Source organism: Cnephaeus nilssonii (genome assembly GCF_951640355.1).
Source record: "Cnephaeus nilssonii genome assembly, chromosome: 19".
NCBI classification, from domain to species: Eukaryota; Metazoa; Chordata; class Mammalia; order Chiroptera; family Vespertilionidae; genus Cnephaeus; species Cnephaeus nilssonii.
Genome location: NC_137090.1, coordinates 31,013,685 through 31,033,832, shown reverse-complemented (window position 1 = coordinate 31,033,832; position 20,148 = coordinate 31,013,685). Strand labels below are relative to the sequence as shown.

At 54.3% G+C, this 20,148-nt stretch overlaps 1 protein-coding gene across 1 annotated transcript in view; it reads left to right on the top strand.

Annotated features, from left to right (window-relative positions):
* RAB11FIP4 (RAB11 family interacting protein 4) overlaps nucleotides 1-20,148 on the top strand; it is a gene marked incomplete at its 5' end in the record, with an annotated part of 105,464 nt that overhangs the window by 11,665 nt on the left and 73,651 nt on the right. Inside the window, one exon of the mRNA XM_079799242.1 lies at nucleotides 19,726-19,813. Within this exon, the coding sequence (XP_079655368.1) occupies nucleotides 19,726-19,813 (88 nt within the window). The remainder of the gene's footprint in view (nucleotides 1-19,725; nucleotides 19,814-20,148) is intronic.

Below are 20,148 nucleotides of genomic sequence, written 5' to 3'. Positions count from 1 at the left end.
TCCTCCCCGAGGACGCTCACTACTGTGGGGAGGGGCTTCTCAGGTAGAAACCTTGGCTACCACCTGTGACAGGCAGGCTGGAGGCCTGTCCAGGTGCCGTTGGGGTGCGAGGACAGCAGAGTCACTGCCCGGAAAATGGGACAGCTTTCCAGAGGTGATGCTGGGCCGGGGCCTAGGCCTGAGCAGGTCCCCAGGGCAGAGGGGGGACAGCTAGGCTGAGGAGGGACCTCGGGAGGGAGCGCAGGCGAGAGGGGCAGCCTGAGGGGCAGCAGAGACCACATGGAGGGGGCACGGGGTTCTCTGCTAAGGTAGAAGCAGAGGGGTGACGGCGCTGTTGCATTCCAGACAAGCACACCTGGAAGTATTTGGGGGCTGGGGAAAGGAGACCGAGGAGGGAGGCCACTGCCCAGTCCGGGGGGCCAGGGGTGACAGCTGATAGAGAGAAGGGGAGGGGTGAGGGCAGCTGCCGCCCTCTACAGGCCTTCACCGCCACTGCGCGGGGCGAGAGCATCGCTTCCTGAGCCCCCTGTGAGCCCGGGGAGGGCGCCGTCAGCTCCGGGACGGTCACACGCCCGCACAGCCCCGTGGCCCACAGGCCTGCCCTCCCCCAGGCGTCCTGCCCGAGGCCGCTGCTCCGACAGAGGTCCCAATGCTGTTGACTTACACATTTCAACGCCTGCACAGGACAAGCGGTAACGATGCTCAACTATAGTGTTTCTGTATCTTAGAATCCGTGTGCTGTTCTTGGCGGGGACCCACGTGTGGCTAAGAGCCGTTCTGGTCCCTTTCCACCTGATGACATTCCTGTGTCTGAATCCCAGACGGAGCCATGTCACCTCTGCTCACACTGACCCTCCCGCCTGCCCCTTGCTGTGTCTCCACACCGTCTGTTCTGCCTGCACAGCTGGCTGAGCCTGGCCCACTCCAGGAGCCGGGGCGGGCTGCTCAACCCCTGTTTCCCAGCAGCCTGAGCTGGTGTGGGCAGGGCAGGGCCCAAAGGGAGAGTGGACGTGGGGGGACTTGGGACTTGAGGGAGGAGCCCCGGGCACCCCCAAGCCTCCCCCTGCACTGCATGCTGGGCCCCAGCCTGCCTGGGCTCTGTTCCCAGCCCAGCTGCCAGCCAGAGGACCGCCATTGGTGGGGGCTTTTTGAAACTCCTGGCCCACCGTGGGCTCTGCCAAGAGACACCTGCTGCCACGTCCTAGACGCTGAGTGGGTGGGGTCAGGCGTGGCCACTCATCTGCCGGGGCATTTGGGCTTCTGGCCCCCTTCCTGGGGCCGGCCAGTGGTTCCATGTGTCTCCCTCTGTCGCCCCCTTTCTCTCCCTCGCTGCTCCACCCTGACTTGTCCCAAAGCAGACCCCGCCCGGGTTCGAGGGCACCCGTTTCATGAGGCCCTGCCTCCCTGTCAACACTAAGTTAGATGGGCATATAATTTCATTTTAAACTTGTTTACATTTTCACTTTCCATGGCTAAGGAGACTGCATTTCCCACATTGCTGTTAATTCTGGTATCTTCTTCGGCATAAAGGGTCATATCCGTCTCCTTCGAGCACTTAGCGAGTCAAAGTTTACTCTTTATATTTTAAATCGGTTCTTTTTTTCTTCTTCAGTAGTTTGTCATTTTTTTTTCTTGCTCTGCTGCTTTCTTTTTTATGTTTGATTACATTTATTGCTCAAAAAAGTTCCTACATTGACTATTTTGTTCAAGTAGATCATACCTGCCTTACTTCTAATTGTATTTATCGTTTTTTAGTAGTTAGGAACTTACTTCCTCTGTAGCAAGAATAAATAAGCTATTTTATTAACAGCTCCCATTCTGTAAAAATATTTAAGTTTTGCCTACTTGGAATTTATTATGAGGTTTATCCAACATTCGGTTCTATTAATAATTTGAGTTTAGCCAAAACCGGTTTGGCTCAGTGGATAGAGCGTCGGCCTGTGGACTGAAGGGTCCCGGGTTCAATTCCGGTCCAGGGGCATGTGCCTTGGTTGCGGGCACATCCCCAGTGGGGGGTGTGCAGGAGGCAGCTGATCGATGTTTCTCTTTCATCGATGTTTCTAACTCTCTGTCCCTCTCCCTTTCTCTCTGTAAAAAATCAATAAAATATATTTTAAAAAGTAATTTGAGTTTATTTCTAAACTAGAACTGAATTCCAGTTGTGGTTTGTTTTTTTTTCCCCCTCTCACTCTTTATTTTGAAAATGTTCACACAGAAACGTTGGGAGAAGAATCTGATGAACGCGCGGTTCCCCGTCACAGACCCACTGTGAGCCTTCACCGCACTCGGTTTTTCTCACTCTGATGATCTAACCCCAGTTTTCTTAGTGCTGCTTTGTTTCACGGAAGCAATTTCAGTCGTGACGACCCCGTGACCTTTCAGGTGGAAGGAACAAGGACAGTCCCCCGCTCGAACACGTGCCTCCATCACACCTGAGACCTGACCCTGGTGCAGTAACACCAGCTAATACTCGGCCACAAAGGCCGCCAGCTGTCCTCCACACGTCCTTCCTCGCTCCTTCTTGTTTGGATCTGGAATCCAGTCCAGGGCCACACTTTGCATCTGCTTAGTCATATGCCTGCGTCAGCTCCTGGGAACGAAGACAATCTCTGATTTTTTTCCTGCTTCCATAACGTTGCCGCTCTCTGCCACGTCCGGGCCTGTTGTGCTGTAGGCTGCCCCTATGCAGGTCTGTCTGATTGTTTCCTCACGGTTTCGGCAAGGTGTGCCCTTCTCAGGGCATCACATAGGAGCCACGTGATGTCAGTTTGTCCCGTTTTTGGTGGTGCTGAGTTTCATTAATTGGTTAAGGTTGTATCTGCTTGAGCTCTTCAATATAATGGTACTTTTCCTTCTTTATAATTCACTAGAGGCCCAGTGCATGAAATTCGTGCACTTGCGGGGAGGGGTGTCCCTCAGTCCAGCCTGTGCCCTCTCGCAGTCTGGGAGCCCCTCGATCGATCGCCCACAGAGGTAGGCCCTGCCCACCAGGCCGGGGCTCCCTGATGGATCGCCCTCCACAGAGGGAGGCCCTGCCTACCTGCCGCAGTATCAGCGGTCGGTGGCCTGGGCCTCCCTCTTTGGGGTGATCGCAGAGCCCCCAATGGATCGCCCCGGTGGCCTGGACCTCCCTCTTTGGGGTGATCGCAGAGCCCCCAATGGATCGCCCTGCCGGCCGGTGGCCTGGGCCTCCCTCTGCGGGGCAATCATGGAGCGATGGTGGGCCCCCCACCAATCGCATCGCACCCGCCTTGGCTGGCCTGGTGCCAGTGGGTGTCATAGCGTGGTCGTCCAGATGGTCGTTCTGCTGTTCTGCCGTTCGGTCGATTTGCATATTATGCTTTTATTGTTATAGATTATTATAGATAAGGAATCTGCGGGGTGGCAGTTGAAACAGTGCAAATATTTGTTTCTCCACACAGTGGTTTTAGCATCCATTGATGTGCCTTGCTTGTAGAAATTTCATTGGGGGTCGCAAAAGGGTGAGTTTTCTAATTCTATCATTTTTTTTTTTTTTCTGGAGAGAGAACATTGTCCTGTAAAGATCTTTCCTTCACCCCTTTTCTGAGTATCACTATGGGCTCAGATTCTTGTCAGTGTGTTATAACCCATTACCATCATTCTTCTTTGTTTATTTTATTTTATTTTATTTTATTTTTCCCATCACTTTTTATGCCCTCTATGCCCTCTTCCACCTCCACCCATCCCCCTCCACCTATTTTTAATGCTCAGAGATTTTTTTTTAAAGCAACATTATAAAATTTTGATCATTTTTACTTGTAATATATTTTACATTTGAGACAAATCAACTACCATTACCTTTTTTTTTTTAATTTCAGAGAGGAAGGGAGAGGGAGAGAGAGATAGAAACATCAGTGATGAAAGAGAATCATAGATCTGCTGCCTCCTGCACACCCCCTACCAGGGATGGAGCCCACAACCCGGGCATGTGCCCTGACCAGGAATAGAACCATGACCTCCTGGTTCATAGGTCCATGTTCAACCACTGAGCCACACCGGCCGGGTTCACCATTACCTTTTAAAAAAGCTTTCTGCTATTCTTCACCATTTATGGATTTTTAAGTATGTAACACATTTTGAAGATCTTTAATTGTGTTGCATTAGTTTTATTAAATTAGAAAGTATTGCTTTTTGTTATATATTTAGTTCTCTTGATAGAAGCAAAATATTAACATTAAAAATAAATGTCTTGCAATTAGGTTAACTTAGTGTTTAATATTTAATGTGTTTTGTTACTACTGAGGATGAAATACTTTTTCCATTGATTTTTTTTTCTAGCTGCATGTCACTAGCATATAGGAATACAATTGATTTTTGTAATTTTATCTCGTATCTCACCACTGGTGTGAACGCATTTATTACATCTAGTAATTTCGGGTTGATTCCTTTGGGTTTTCAAAGTAAGCAGTCATGTCCTCTTCAAAAGGTAATGATTTTATTAGTCATCTCTTCCTGTGTTTATGAGTCTAATTATGTTTCCGTCTGAGATGGGACTCACCCGCATTTCGAGGATGAGTCGGCACCGGCGTGGGCAATGCAGACGTCGCCCTAACTTAGCAGGGCTTGAGAGTGAGGCATGCTGGGATGCTGGCCCTGGGCCCCGTTGCCAGTTAAGGAAAGCAGGCTGGAGCAGGTGCCTGGGCTTCAGGGCCCCGGGCGGTCTCCCAGAGTCCGGAAGGCGGTGGTGCGTCGGGGAGAGGCCGAGGCTGTGCTGCTATGGGGTGTGGTCTAATGTCGAGGGAAGCGACTAGCAAGTCAGTCAGGAGTCTTGGCTGACTCCAGCGGGGGGTGGACAGGCTGAAACTCTCTGAGCACAGACGACCACAGAGGTGGGCTGGGGCAGCCGAAGCTGCTGGGGGCTGAGTGGTTCCCTGTCCTCTGCTCTGGTCTCGGACTCAATAGAACCAGGTATAAGGCGTGACGGGCTGGCAGGGGCAGGACCCATCATTCCTACCAAGCCCTTAATCTCTCTGTGCCTCAGTTTCCTCACCTCTAACGTGGGGGTGGTCACAGACACCGCTTGTGACGTGTAGATGGATTCATGCATGCAAAGCTCTCGGGGTCACGCCTGGCTCAGAGTAACTGTGCATAGTGTTACTGGTTCATGGTCCCCATCACTATCGTTGCTGTTACTCCAAGGAGCTCTCAGCCCAGGAGGGGGCTGACGGGGACCCATCCACCCCTGGAGAGGCGGAGTCGGCCTGGAGCGGGTGATGACCAGGCCCCTCTGTTTCCACTGCAGCTGCTCCACCTAACCACCCTCTTGCCAGCCTCAGAGGGCACGTGCCAGGCTCAAAGCCCAAGGCCCCCAGGGCCCTGGGTTCGGACCAGCCCTCTGTCCCTGCCTGTGTGAGGGCACCCACCTTCACCTGGGATTTCCCTCCAGGTCTCATCACCAGCTTCAGGATCCACCCGGCTGCCACTCTGCGGAGTCCTCTTGGGGTGACCAGGGTGGGAATCTCCCTGTCCCTCTGCCCAGAGGCCTCAAAGGCTCGCTGGCCGCCCTCCTCACGGGGAGACCCCTCCCAGTCCCCGGCTCCTGGGCCTTGATTTCCTGGTCTGGAAAATGAGGCCTGGAACCCTCCCTTCAGGGGCTGGCATGAGGGTCAATGAGGTGCCACAGCCCTCGTCCATTCATCGGTGCCAGGGACCCTCTTACATTGGTCCTGCTCCCTCCACCCCAGGCCTCTAAGCCACTTTCTCTGGGGTGAGGTACAGATTACAAATAAGGGTATAAAGCACGTGCGAGGCCTCTTGCTGTTGTTTCTTTAGGCTGTGCTGGCTGGAGAAGGAATTTGCCTTTGCAAAGAGCTCCTTCAAATGAATGGACTGGAACCTCTCCCCACCCCCCATTGGCCCTGAGGAGCTTCCTGGGTGCTTTGCACGGGGGCGGGGGGGGGGGGGGTGCAGCGGCCAGCACAGGAAGTGGAGGGCTACTTTCCAAGGAGGAGGGACAAAGTGCAAAGAGAGGAAGCAGGGACAAGACAGCCCGAGACGTGGTGGGGGCACTGCTCAGTCAGGGTGGGGCCTGGGAGCGCTGGCCCGCTTCTCCTGCGCTCCGTACGCTGCCTGGTGCCAGGAGGACCCAGGGAGATCCCACCAGATACCCCCTCCCCAAGGCGTGTGCAGGCCGTGCTGGGAGCTGCACCCCAGAGCTGCGTGGCATGGGGGTGGGCAAGTGGGCCGCCTGCACATTGCTTCTTTTTTGCCCAGAGCTCTCAAATCCATAACCTCCGTCAGTCCCCACAGGCACAGTGTGAAGTGAATGTATTGCGGCTCCATTTCACAGGCCACAAGGCCGAGGCTCAGAGAGGTGGGGGTTGTCCGGGGTCCCGATTCAGAAATTCCACGATGGGGTCCCCAGCACTCGTAGTCTTCCCGTTCACCACCTTCAAGCCTGCTGACAGCAGCAGCATTGACATTCTGGTTCGAGCCGCCACATTTTGCTTTGTCTCCAGTAGCTAAGCCCCAGTGCACTGGAAGGCTGGGCTGCTCTGGTTTCCTCCATCTGTGGGGAGTTATGTGGGGCCGGTGGGGAGGCATTTCTGGTTGAGTTTAGCTGAAGTGTCAGGGTGTTGGGAGGGCAGCCTGGGCTGGGTCCTTGGGTGGTAGGAGAGTCATTAGGACCAGAGCTGAGCCAGTTGGAGGACAGGGGCTGGGATGGGGGGAGAGGCAGGGTCCAGGGACCACACCCGGAAGGAGCATGGGTGAAGGACTGTGTTCCCAGCTCGCGCAGCCAGGCTGCCCTTGGATGAGCAAGCAGTCCCAGTCGACATTAAACAATGGGCCCGAACCCGCCGAAGCCCTGGAGTGAGGGGCATTTAGGACCGCTCTGAGGATCACAGAAGCCGCCCAGGGGCTAACATGGGGCCAGAGCCAGTGGCAGATGCAAGGTGCACCCTCCCATGGTGCTCTGAGCCCTGTGCCGCCCCCAAAAGCGATGTCCCAGGACAGGGGCCTCTTCCCCTGCAAGGTGAGCTCCCCCCGCCACCCCCCATGGCCAGGAAACGCCCCCTTGGCTTCCCCACCCACCTCCATTAGAAAGGACGCCCACCTGTCCTTGCCCCACCCCCACCTTCCTTCCTGCGCTGGCACCCAGCGTGCCGGGCGGAGCACAGAGACAGGTGGGACTCCCTCTTGGACCCCCTGCGTCAAAATCCTGGCAGGGTCCTTCGGGGTCACCCAGACCCTCACTCCCCGGGTGGTCCAGGGACCAGCAGCATCGGCTGCTCCGGGCGCTGGTCTCCAAGCCCTCCGTGCCCTCCGGACTCCCACTGCCAGGGTTGTGAGAGGCACCTTCTAGGGTTATGGTGATTATGGTGGATTCTGTTTTACCAAACCCCACGATGCTATGTCATTTTTTAAAATACATTTTGTTGATTTTTTACAGAGAGGAAGGGAGAGGGAGAGAGAGTTAGAAACATCAATCAGCTGCCTCCTGCACACTCCCTCCTGGGGATGTGCCCGCAACCAAGGTACATGCCCTTGACCGGAATCGAACCTGGGACCCTTGAGTCTGCAGGCCAACACTCTATCCACTGAGCCAAACCGGTTAGGGCAGTGATGGGCAACCTTTTGAGCTTGGTGTGTCGAACTTCACCAAAAAACTGAGCATAACTCGGGTAGTGTGTCACTTTGAGGAAAAAACTAAGTCCAAGACTCTAGTCGCAAATGTTTCATCCTCAGGAGCAGCAAATGTTTCATCCTCGGCATGCGGCCACGTGTCATCAGAAATGGCTACGCGTGTCAGTGCTGACACGCGTGTCATAGGTTCGCCATCACTGGGTTAGGGCTATGTCATTTTTTAAAGAATAAAAAAGAGTTTTATTGTTTTATTCCCCTGAGTTTAAAAATGATCCAATACATTTTTTAAAAAATTCAATCAATTAACAAATGGAGAAAGAAGAGGCAAAAAGACTGGCCATCCCGCACACAGAGAGAACGAACCTGTGTTAACAGCTTCGTCACCAGCTTCCGGGCAGGGCTGCCGATTAAACACACACACGGAACACTCCTTTATCTAGCGTTTGCTCTGGGCCAGGTTCCAGGCTGTCTTGATGTCTTTCTCTTTAAATCCTAACCCTCCCCGAGGCGGATGTTATTGCTCAGAGAGGCTGAGTCCGCCCCTCCAGGCCACACAGCTGGTGAATGGAGGGGGCGGGATTCCAGCCCGCTCTGCCAGCCTCCAGAGCCTGCGAGTGCTGCCCTGCCCCTGGGCATGCGGCCGAGTTCACAGTCACCTGCAGGCTCTGTGCTGCTCCCTCAGCTGTTTTTACTTCACTCAGAAATACGGCAGCGCAGCTGTCCCTTCCCGGAGCTTCGCTTCGCCGGAGCTGTCCCCGCACAGGCCAGAGTCTGGCTGAGGAGCTGGGGAAACGTTTCCTGAAAGAACAGACAGATGGACAGACGGGTGCCACCCAGGCTTCTTTAGAGACCACCCAGGCTTCTGTCCCTTTCATTCCTCTTCAGACACCAAACAAAGCCCCTGGGGTGGCCCCTGGGACCCTGGTCAGCAGCAGCGCAGGCTTTGAGGAGGGACCTCCCTGGTGGCCCTGGGACCCGATGGGGGCTCGTGAGGAGGCGTTTCCAGCCTGGGCGGTGGTGGCCTGGTACCGTGCGACCGGCCACCCTGGCCGCACGCCCCTCCTGAGCATTGAGCATCTTTGCTCAGGAAGCCAGCCTCCCACCACCACCTGTCACCCCTGCACTCTGAGGAGGGGCCCACCAGTTAGGGGGCCCCCAGCTCAAGAACCAGGAACCAATGCAAAGTGGTTTCCATGCTGAGGAAACGTATTCTTGCTCACAACACACAGCTCAAGTAGGGCAGCTCCTCCAGGGCTGGGACCTCCAGGGGCTCAGAGGCATCATGCGGGACGCACCCCCCCTTCTCCCGTTTCCCCATGTGTCCCCTTTCAGGAGGGCAAGAAGAGCGGGGAGCACGTCCTTCGGATGGCCTCCCCCCACCCCCACCATCATCAAAGGAAACCTCCTCTGGAAGCCTCCTGCAGATGTTTCCTCGCGTCTCATTGGTCAGAAATGTATAACATGCTTTTGCCTAAGCCAATCACTGGTAAGGGGGATGAGTCTACCTGACTGGCTTGGTCCAATCAGGACTCATGCTCTAGGGTTGAGGTGCCCAAAGGCACCAGGTCACACAGGAGGTGGGCATCTCAGCCGCATCAGGGCTGCCCAGCACAGGAGGAGAGGGAGGGGCAGCGAGGGGTGGCCAACCGGATGGGTGTATGCCACTTGGAGCTTCGGTCCTTGTCATTATTCCCTGACTTCATAGAAGAGGGGAACGAAAAGGGTCAGAGAGGCTGGGGGACTCCCAGGATCACAGTCCAGAGTCCCCACGCCATATGTCTACCTGACTCTAGGAAAGCCATGCAGGATGGCGACGTTTGCCTCCAAGCCCTTTGCCGCCATCTACTTCTCTGCTCTGGTTTTCTTCTCTCCCTCCCCCAACCCCAGGCCCAGCCCAGACATCCCTGGGGGAGCAGTACCTTCAATACTAATGTCATCCAACACTCTCACTTTCCAAATGGGGAAACTGAGGCCCAGAGAGGGGAAGGGTCTCCTGAGACCACTCAGTAAGGTCATTGAAGGCCTGGGACTGCGCTGAGGAACAAGGCAGCACAGCATCCCTGAAACCTCACCTCAGTCCACTCCCTGCGGCTGGTGGCCCTCCGCCTGCTCCCGCTCGGTGGAGGCTCACCCTCAGGTCCCTCTCTATGCGCCTTTGCACGGGACACTTCCGTGAGGTCCTTTACGCAGCCGGTCTCCGGGACCTCACAGTTGTCCTGTGAGCTGGTGGGGAATGCATTATAGGCATGGCAGCTGGGGCCCAGAGGGTGGGTGACTTGCCCGAGGTCACACTGTGAGTGACACTGAAGCCCAGGCAGTCAGCCTTAGGGGCATATGACCTGAGCAGACACACAGGGCCCCAGGCTCTGTGGTCCCCATCCTGAAAGGCCTGGCATTTCCATTTTGCACTGGGCCCCTCAAATTATGAAGCTGACCCTGAGCCCCAGGCTTGTGACTACGGCATCGCACCCTTCCCCACCCACCCGGGGTCCACTCAGGGTGCGTGGGACTGATTCCCTGGGACAGCCATGGCCAGGGGGAGAGCGGGCTTCTGGAGGGTGGCCTGGGCCAGGGTGCAGGGACCCCGGTCTCCAGCTGGTTTTGCTGAAGCTCTTGCCTGACTCTCCTCCTCCCTCCTCCTCTCCCCTCCCCCAACCATGGGGAGGCCAGTGCTGCCTCCCCTCCATCTTGGTGCCCTTGTCCCGGGGTGGGCGTGGGGCTCCGGAATACAGGCCCCATTGTGTGTCCTGATGTCAGGCAGCTGGGCTGCCTGGGGAAGTGGATAAAGAGGCTGCTCTGAGGCCAGGGGTGGCGGGAGGAGGGGCCCACAGCAGGGCGGGGTTTGAATGCCCTCCCACCTGCTGTGGGATGAGGCCAGGCCCTGGCCTCTGGATCTCTGGCTGTAAGACGGGAGGCCCGGCTCTCTCCAGCCTGTGGGAGGACTGGAAGGTGCACCTTGCCAATGCTCATGTAACCCCCCTCCTGGGAGAGCTCCCCACCTGTGAGCCACAGGTTGTGGTTGTTAGTGTTGGTACCAAGTTCGCCATCCGGGCCCTCAGGAGAGAGGGCAGGCATCTCAGCATGGCTTCCACGCTCTTGACCCTCAGGCCTGCCCTCTCTCTGACCTCACGCCTTGACGATACTCCCCTTCTATTCACCCTCCTGCCCAGACCACTTGCTCAGCAGGGATCCTCTCCCTCCCTCCCCTGCTCCCTCCTGCTCCCTGCTGAGCCCCTTCCTCACCTCCCCTTCCAGTGGAAGACTGTCCAGCTGGTCCCGGATTCATGGTGCCCCAGTGTCCCCAGGGATGTCCCATGAGCTTAGGGCCTGGAGGTTGGCCACCCTGCACTGGGCTCTCAGCTCCAGCAGCTGCCTCACTCCCTGCAGGGGGCGCCGCCTGGTCGTTCTAGGGCAGGACTTTGGTGTCTGGGGCAGGGGCCGGCACAGGGCTGAGCAGCTCACCCCAGAACTGAGGGGTCCTGAGAGCACTTCCTGGCCTGCCTCAGGGAGTCTTAACAAACCCTGACTCCATAGCCACCCCTCTCCCGCCCCCCGCAGCGATCCAGGCCCATTTGCCTGCCTGCCTTCCATTGCAGCTGCTTTGTAAGCTGGGGCCTCACCTCCGCCCTCCCCAAGCCGAGCGGGGGCACTCCCTCCCTGTGCAGGTGTGGGAAACCTCAGGCACCCGGGAGCCTGGTCACTGCCCGGGAGCAGGACTTGCCACTCAGATGTCCATGGGGTCTAGCAAGTGAAGCGGCAGGTGGGGCGGGAGGGGCACTCGGGGCGGGGGGTGGGGGGGTTCACGTGGTGATCTGGGGAGCAGAACACAGGCCTGTCTGAAGGGTCTGCTGCCACTCAGCTTTGTCCCGTCGGAGCCGTGGGCGAATGTGGGCCCAGTGTTGCCAACTATTCATGTTTTTGTGTGTGCACTTTCCTTGGCTTAAAAACATTTTAGCGTCACAGATAGTAAAAGTCACTTATATGGCGGGAGGGGCGTATGATTCCATGAGGGTTTTCTTTAAAGATTCTTCTTAATTGATTTTCAGTGAAAGAGAGGAAGGGAGAGAGAGGGAGAGAGAGAAACATCGATGTGAGAATGAAACATTGATCGACTACCTCCTGCACGTCCAGGGAGCAAGCCTGAGCCCTGGAACCGAACCTGGGACCTCCTGGTGCGTGAGCCGGACGAAGCCCGGCCAGCCGGACCGGGGAGCCCCCGCCAGGGCCCCAGGAGTTCTAACATTTGCTTAGATTCCTGTAACCACACGGTCATCAGGGCACAGAGCAGTCCACCCTCCAGGGATCCTAAGGGGCATGCTGCCCCTTTGGATTCAGACTCTCTCCCCACTCCTTCCCTCGGCAACCACTGGTCTGTCCCCTGTCCTCCCGTTTGCCTCTCCGCGTCCGGTGACATTTGAGACCAGCTGCTGTCACTCGGCACAGCGCTTTGGAGATTCCCTCATCTGGTTGCGTATCCATAGCTTGTTCCTTTTCATGACAGGGCAGTTTGCTTGTCCACTCACCTGTCGGGGGACATCTGGGATGTCTCCGGGTTTGGGGGTCCTTAGAATGCCGTCACAGACATTGGTGAACAGTGTTTCTGTGTGGAGGTAAGTTTTCATTTCTCCGGGGTAAGGGAATTCTCTTTTTAGGTTGCTGGCGTTTTTATCATGAATTGGTGTTGAATTTTGTCAGTTGCTTTGTCGGCATCTGTTGGGAGGATCGTGTGGTTTCTCTTCTTATTCATCTTTTAGGTAACATCAATTGATTTTCAAACGTGGAACCGGCCTTGGTGGATACATCCCACTTGATCTTGGCCGTGTTGTATTTCATATATTTTTTCTTGAGGATCGTTGTGTCTATGCTTACGAGGGATGTTGGCCTGTCGTTTTCTTACACTGCTTGTGTCTGGCTTTGGTATCGGGGTGATGCCACATTAAATGAGCTGAGAAGTGTCCCCCCACCCCCATTTTCTGGAAGAGATTGTATAGAATTTATGTGTATCTTTCTTATATTGAAACTATTTGGGCCTGAAATTTTCTGTTTTGGAAAGATTCAAACTGCGCACTTGATTTCTTTCATAGTTATGGTCACGTTACCTCTTTCTTCTTGTGTGACTTTTGCTGTTGTTGTTTTTTAAATTGAATTTATTGGCATTACATTGGTTAATAAAATTATATAGGTTTCGGGTGTACAGTTCTATAATACATCATCTGTATATCGTATTGCGTGTTCACCACCCCAAGTCAAGTCTCCTCCATTACCATTTATCCCCCCTTTACCCTCTTCTACCTCCTCCCAACCCCATTTTCCCTCTGGTAATCATCATATTGTTTGTGTCTGTGAGTTTGATTTTTAAAATATATTTTAATTGATTTCAGCGTGGAAGGGAGAGGGAGAGATAGAAACATCAATGATGAGAGAGAATTATTGATCAGCTGCCTCCTGCACACTCCCTGCTGGGGATCAAGCCCACTACCTGGGCATGTGCTCTTGACTGGAATTGAACCCAGGACCCTTCAGTCCACAAGCCGACGCTCTGTCCACTGAGCCAAACCGGCTAGGGCCGAGTTTGTTTGTTTTTTGTGTGTTATTTTTCTTTCTTAATCCCTTCACGTTTCTCACCCAGCCTCACAAACCCCCTCCCCTCTTACAGCTGTCAGTCTGTTCTCTGTATCTGTGAGTCTGTTTCTATTTTCTTGGCTAGTTTATTTTGTTCATTAGATTCCACATAGAAGTGAAATCATATGGTATTTGTCTTTCTCTGACTGGCTTATTTCAATTAGCATAACACTCTCCTGGTCCATCCATGCTGTTGGAAAAAGATAAGGTTTCCTTCTTTTTTACGACCAAGTAGTATTCCATTGTGTAAATGTACCACAGCCTTTTTATCCACTCATCTACTGATGGGCACTTGGGCTGCTCCCAAATCTGTTGTAAATAATGCTGCAATGAACATAGGGGTGCATATATTCTTCCGAATCCGTGTTTCAGGTTTCTTCAGATATATTCCCAGAAGTGGAATCGCTGGGTCATACGGCAGTTCCATTTTTTATTTTTTGAGGTAACTCCATACTGCTTCCCACAGTGGCTGCACCAGTCTGCATTCCCACCAACAGGGTTCCCTTTTCTCCACATCCTCGGAAACAGCCGCTCTGACAGGTGTGAGGTGGTATCTCATTGGGGTTTTAGTTTGCACCTCTCTGATGACTAGTGATGCTGAGCATCTGAAATTTGATGGCTTGTGTCTTTCATTTCATCTAAGTTGTAGAAATTATGTCCACAATGGTATTTATAGTATTCCTTTATTAACCCTGAATAACTTAGCCTTTCTGAGCCTCAGTTTCCTCGCCTGTACAATGGGAATGAAAATAGTACCTACTTCTGAGGTGGCTGTGAGGATTCAGTGACTCCATAAGCGTAGAGTGCTTAGAGCAGGCCCCGCACAAAGGACGAGGTACAGAGCCCTCACCTGATTAATGATATAACCGCTGACTTTATCAGGCACCTCACCTCCAGACGGAGCCAGCTTATCTCCCTTGTTCAGATGAGGCGGCTGCGACCGCAGAGAGGCACATGGCTTGCCTGAGTCCATCTGGCTTGCAGAGCTCAAAATTAGGGAGGCGTGGGCGGCTGGGCACATGCTCAGTCAGGGAGGACCTGGCTGGCGATCAAGAGAGAGCAGTGGGTGCAAAGCGAGGAGCATCGTCTGGCCTGAGCTAGGAGAGACGTGACCCCAGGGAATGAGTGGGGAAGGAATCAGCCCAAAGAGAAAGGCAGCAGAAATAGAAGGGGAAGCCTAGTCATGGAGTGGCCCCACAAGGAAAGCGCAGGGGAACAACCCGTTTCCCTGGCAGCCAGCCGCGCGGCCAGCTGTGTGAGCCCGTGACAGCCGCTGCTCGGCTGCGGGGCGCAGTCCCTGCCAGGCCGGTGCACACACCCTCCTGGCCTGGAGCGAGTGCCGCCCGGCGGCCCAGCCTGTGTGGTGGGTGTGCGGCCAGGGAGGCCCCCAGCGCCGGTTCACCAGAAGACCGTTGGCAGCTGGTTATTTGCTGAACTTGCTGTGACCTTGAGCAAGCCCTCTGCTCCCTGGGACTTGGCTCCCTGTGTTTAAAATGACGGCGTGGTCAGCTGAACGCACCCTCTTGGCGCACCAGCCAAAGGTTATCTAGTCCCAGAAGGTGAGGCTCTTGGTGAGCAGGGTGAGGGCCTCCAGCCACAGAGGTGAATGAAGCTCCTTCCATACACAGGCGACGGGGAATTGAAACGACACTGCAGCCCTAGCCAGTTTGGCTCAATGGGTAGAGCGTCAGCCTGTGGACTGAAGGGTCCAGGGTTCGATTCCAGTCAAGGGCACGAGCCCTGGTTGCAGGCTCGATCCTCAGTAGGGGGCGTGCAGGAGGCAGCTGATCAATGATTCTGTCTCATCTCTCTCCCTCTCCCTTCCTCTCTGAAATCAATAAAAACATATTAAAAAAAGAAAAAGGAAACAGCACTGTAATGCAGTCAGTCAGTAAGAGCCCACCTACCTCTGCAGGAGGGCAGGAGAGGGCAGGGGTCAGGGAGGAGTTACCACTGCGTGACTCCCCCGGTGTCTACCTTCTCTGAGCCTCAGTCTCCCCTACTGTAAAATGGGGACTTCAATGGTAGCTACTGTCAAGGTCGTTTTGAGGATGAGATGAGACTAACTACGGCCAGAGTGCAGCACAACGCTGCAGCCTATGAAATCCTCCATGACCCCAGCAAGGATCATCAGTACTTCCCTGTATACTCTAAGCTATTGTTTATTTGAAAAAGCATCAAGCTCACAATTATGGTATTCATGGACATAATTGGCATTTATTGTTATAACTAGAGGCCAGGTGCATGAAATTTGTGCACTTGGTGGGGGGAAGGGTTGGGGGGAGGGTCCCTCAGCCCAGCTTGCACCCTCTTGCAGTCTGAGAGCCCTTGGGGGTTGTCCGACTGCCATGGAGGTGGGAGATGCTCCAGCCACTGCTGCTGTGCTCACCAGCCATGAGCCCAGCTTCTGGCTGAGTGGTCCTCCCCCTGTGTAAGTGCACTGACCACCAGGCAGCAGCTCCTGCGTTGAGCGTCTGCCCCCTGGTGGTCAGTGTGTGTCATAGTGACCGGTCATTCCACTGTCAGGCCAAAACTGACTCTCTGACATCCCCTGAGGGGTCCCAATTGTGTGAAGGCGCAAGCCAGGCCAAGGGACCCCACCGGTACACAATAGGGGCCAGGGAGGGATGCAGGAGGTTGGCCAGCCAGGGAGGGACCGCGGTAGGGCTCCAGGGCGTGTCCAGCCCGTCTCGCTCAGTCCCGATCCGCCAGACCCCAGCAGCAAGCTAAACTACTGGTCCGAGAGTCTGTCCCCTGGTGGTCAGTGCACATCATAGCGACTGGTCGACTGGTCAACTGTCTGCCCCCTGGGGGTCAGAGCACATCATAGTAAGTGGTTGAGCAGCCTTAGCATATCATTAGCATATTATACTTTGATTGGTTGAACAGCTGACCAGACAACCAGACACTTAGCATATTAGGCTTTTATTATATAGGACTAGAGGCCTGATGCATGAAATTTGTGCAAGAGTAGGCCTTCCTTCCCCTGGCTGCCTGCACTGGCTTCCCTCTGGCACCCAGGACCCGGACTTCCCTCGCAACCACGACTTTGTCCAGAATGTCGTCCGGATGGATATCCAGAAGGATGTCCGGTCTAATTAGCATATTACGCTTTTATTATTATAGGTAATTTTACAATGATCCTGCCTGCTTTTCACAGGGCTGTACAGCAGGTGGCACAGCACTTGCACACCCACTGTCCTTTGAAGAGCCACAGCTCAGGGTGTTCCAGGGACTTGCAGTGGCCCTGGGACCCCATCTACCTGCTGTCATCAACCCCCCACCCCCACCCCACTCAGACTGGCTCAGTGTCTCCATCCCCAGGGAGTGACTGACTCTGTGGATTACAGATCCTCACCCACAGCCTGCTTCCTCGTAGGTGGACATGAAGTCAGGGCTCCTCATCAGCTACTTAGCATTGACTTGCATCAGAGATAATTAATGCATAGCCTTGGACCTTGGAGCGGGTTGTAGGGATGAGCGCCAGGTGGCTTGGGGGTACCGGGTACCCAGCTCATCCCTGCACTCATAGACTCCCTACAGCAGGACAGGCAGAGAGGAGGCAGGACACAGCTGGGGTGGTGGTAGGCTCTCCACAGCCCTGCAGGTGGCACCAGGCCATTGCTATTCTCAGAAGCCATGTCATTGCCAGGCAGTGTCAGAGGCTGTGGGGGTGGGGTGCAGCTGCAATGCTAAGGAGGCTCCCATCGGATGGGGCAGGAGCTGGTAGAAGGCCACTTTCCCCTTCATTGGAGCTCCTCTAGCCTTCCCTGAGAGCCTGCTAGGTCGCAGGTTCAGGGGGTCACGCCTCACCCCCAGACTCACACCCAAGTGGACAAAGAGGGTCAGCGGGAACAGAGGCGCAAGCGTTGAGCTCCTGAGCTCAGGGAGGGAGGAGGGATGTGCGTGTAAGGTCTCTCCTTGCTCACTGGCCATCTTCTAAAGCCCAGTGGGCACATGGCTGTGATGCCGGCCACCGGCAGTGACCAGGGCTCAGACCCCTGCTGCCCTGGATGTCTCCTGTGGGCGTGCAGGAAACATGGTCCTTACGAATGGGTGAATCCCCCACATGGCATGGGCTTCAGAGCATGTGGGGGCGGGGTGGGGGGTGACCGGAGGATGTCTGCCATGACAGTCTCAACAAGAGCAGCAGTGACAGGAATCCCTTTCCGGCACCACAGTTTCCAAAGTGCTTTTCTAGCCCCTCATCCCCTGCTGTCCAGCTGCCCAGCTGTGCCTTAGCTACTGATGCGGTTGGGGGGCTGGTGCCTGACAACAAGTGTGTGTGTGTGTGTGTGTGTGTGTGTGTGTGTGTGTGTGTGCATGACTAGGTGTGTGTGTCCATGTGACCATGGGTGTGACTAGCCCTCAGCCCCCAGAATAGTGCCTGGCATGTAGGAGGTGCCCCGTTGCTGCTTGAATGAATGGCTGAGTGAATGATGCAGGGATGAATGCTTTGTGTACTGTGGAGGGGCTGCCACTCAGTTACAGGCTGATTTAGAAGTGGACTTCTAGAAGAAATATCAGAGCTGAATTTCAGGTGCTGGAAATCATGGGGGGAGAGGGGGTTTGCAGGGAGAAATGGCTCCAATTAATTAGAAAAGATAGTTCTGACAAAATTGACCATTGCCAAAAACTAGGAAAAATACCCAAGCTTGCAAGTTGCTCTGATGGAAGACTTAAGACATTTATAGAGAGAACAATTTGGCAACTATTATCAAAAGCCTTAAAAATGTAGATGTTTTGGAGAATCATTTATAGTCATTTATTTGGCCAATATTTATGAAGCTTCTACCATGTGCCAGTCATTGTGTGAGCTACTAGGTACACAATGGCGATGAAAACAGACATGGTCCTTGCCCTCAAGGAACTTATGTTCTGCAACAAGTGGTTTGAAGGATAAGTACAGGGCACTGCATGATTGGGTAATAGCAGGATGGGCTTTATTAGATGCAAGTGGTCAGGACAGGCTTATCTGAGGGAGAAACATTTTTTAAAAATATTTTATTGATTTTTTACAGAGAGGAAGGGAGAGGGATAGAGAGTTAGAAACATCAATGAGAGAGAAACATTGATCAGCTGCCTCCTGCACACCCCCTACTGGGGATGTGCCCGCAACCAAGGTACATGCCCTTGACCGGAATCGAACCTGGGACCCTTCAGACCGCAGGCCGACGCTCTATCCACTGAGCCAAACCGGTTAGGGCATGGGAGAAACATTTAATAGAGGTACAAAGGGAGACCTGAAGGATGAATAGATGTTGTCAGATGATGAATGGGGAGGATAAGCAGTTGAAATGTAGAGAAGAGCATGTGCAAAGGCCCTGAGGCAGAACGGAGCTTATTTTGCTGATGGAGTTGACTGTGTGGCTGGAATGCCGTGAGTGACAGAAAAAGTGGGAGGAGGCAGACCCGAGAGGCCAGGTTAGATAGGGCCTTGCAGGCCATGTAACCGAGTTGGATTTTACCCTAAGTGCAGTGGACAGTTACTGGATTTTAAGCAGAGGAATAGATGACATGATCCCATTGGAGTGGAGAATGAGTTGGAGGAGCTGAAAGTGGAGGAGGGTAGATGAATGAGATTTGCAGTTGGGGAGGGCAACGATGATGGCTGTGACCAGTCTGATCCCAGGAGTGAGGTGGAAAGGAAGGTAGCGTTAGGATTCAGTATTTGGGTGTGGATTGGATGTGGGTGAGAGGGAGCAGTCCCAATGATGCTGACATAATGACTGCTTCGTATAGACAAAGGGGAATTTGACCAAGGGTTTCCCAGAATTACAAATTTTTTAAAAAGTTGTTAAAACTATGGGTTGAGCCCTGGCCGGTTTGGCTCAGTGGATAGAGCATTGGCCTGTGGACTGAAGGGTCCCGGGTTCGATTCCGGTCAAGGACACGTGCCCGAGTTGTGGGCTCGATCCCCAGTGGGGGCGTGCAGGAGGCAGCTGATCAGTGATTCTCTCTCATCATGGGTGTTTCTATCTCTCCCTCTCCCTTCCTCTCTCTGAAATCGATAAAAATATATTAAAAAACAAACAAATAAAAAAAACCTATGAGTTGAAAAGATAAGTGGGAAATGGCAGGGTTTTGATTTATTCTCTTTTCTAGAGTTTCTGCAGTGAGTTTAAGTTGGTTTTGTGTGGAAGAAACCACAAAGTTAAAAAATGCAAGTGTTTGCTTTCCATGTGCCTGTCTTCGTGGGCTTGGAGACTGGAGCTCGGCAGACAGGCCGGGTTCTGAGCGCTGCGGGTTGGGGTTGCTCTGCGGCCTGTCAACCTCAGTGACTGAAGTGGCCCCGCTGCTGCCTGGGGCGGGCGCTGACCCCGGGTTGAGCGGGGAGAGGGCCAGGAGGCACCACAGGCAGCCCCTGGGCTCAGTTGACGAGCCCTCCCTTCATCCCAGCCTCCTGGCCATCACCCCCCCCCCCCGCCCCCTCCCCGCAACACGAACCCTCTGGGGAGTGTCTGGGGCCTCACACCTGCCACTTCTTTCATCCCACAGGTGGAAAAACTTGTGAAATACTTGGATCCCAACGACCTGGGGAGAATCAATTTCAAGGACTTTTGCCGGGGAGTGTTCGCCATGAAAGGTGAGGTCTTCTGGGGGAGAGGGCCTGGGGGCTCCCACGATCCTGTCCAGTGGGGGAGGCTGCATGACTCGGGTTTCAGCTCAGACCCCTCCCTATGGGGGTCCCTGGAGCCCAGGATGGTTCCAGAAGTGGGTTCTCCCCCCCTGGCGCCCCACGGAGTCCTGCACCCGGAGCGAGGCATGCTGGGGCCGGCCCGACAGCCGTTTCGGCCCTTCCTACTGTCTGTCCCCCTCTGGAGAAGGACCCCCCCCCCTTTTTCCTTTTTTCTTTCTCCTGAAGGAGGTCACCTCCTTCTATATCAGTCGTTCTCAAGCTTCCTAATGCCGCGGCCCTTT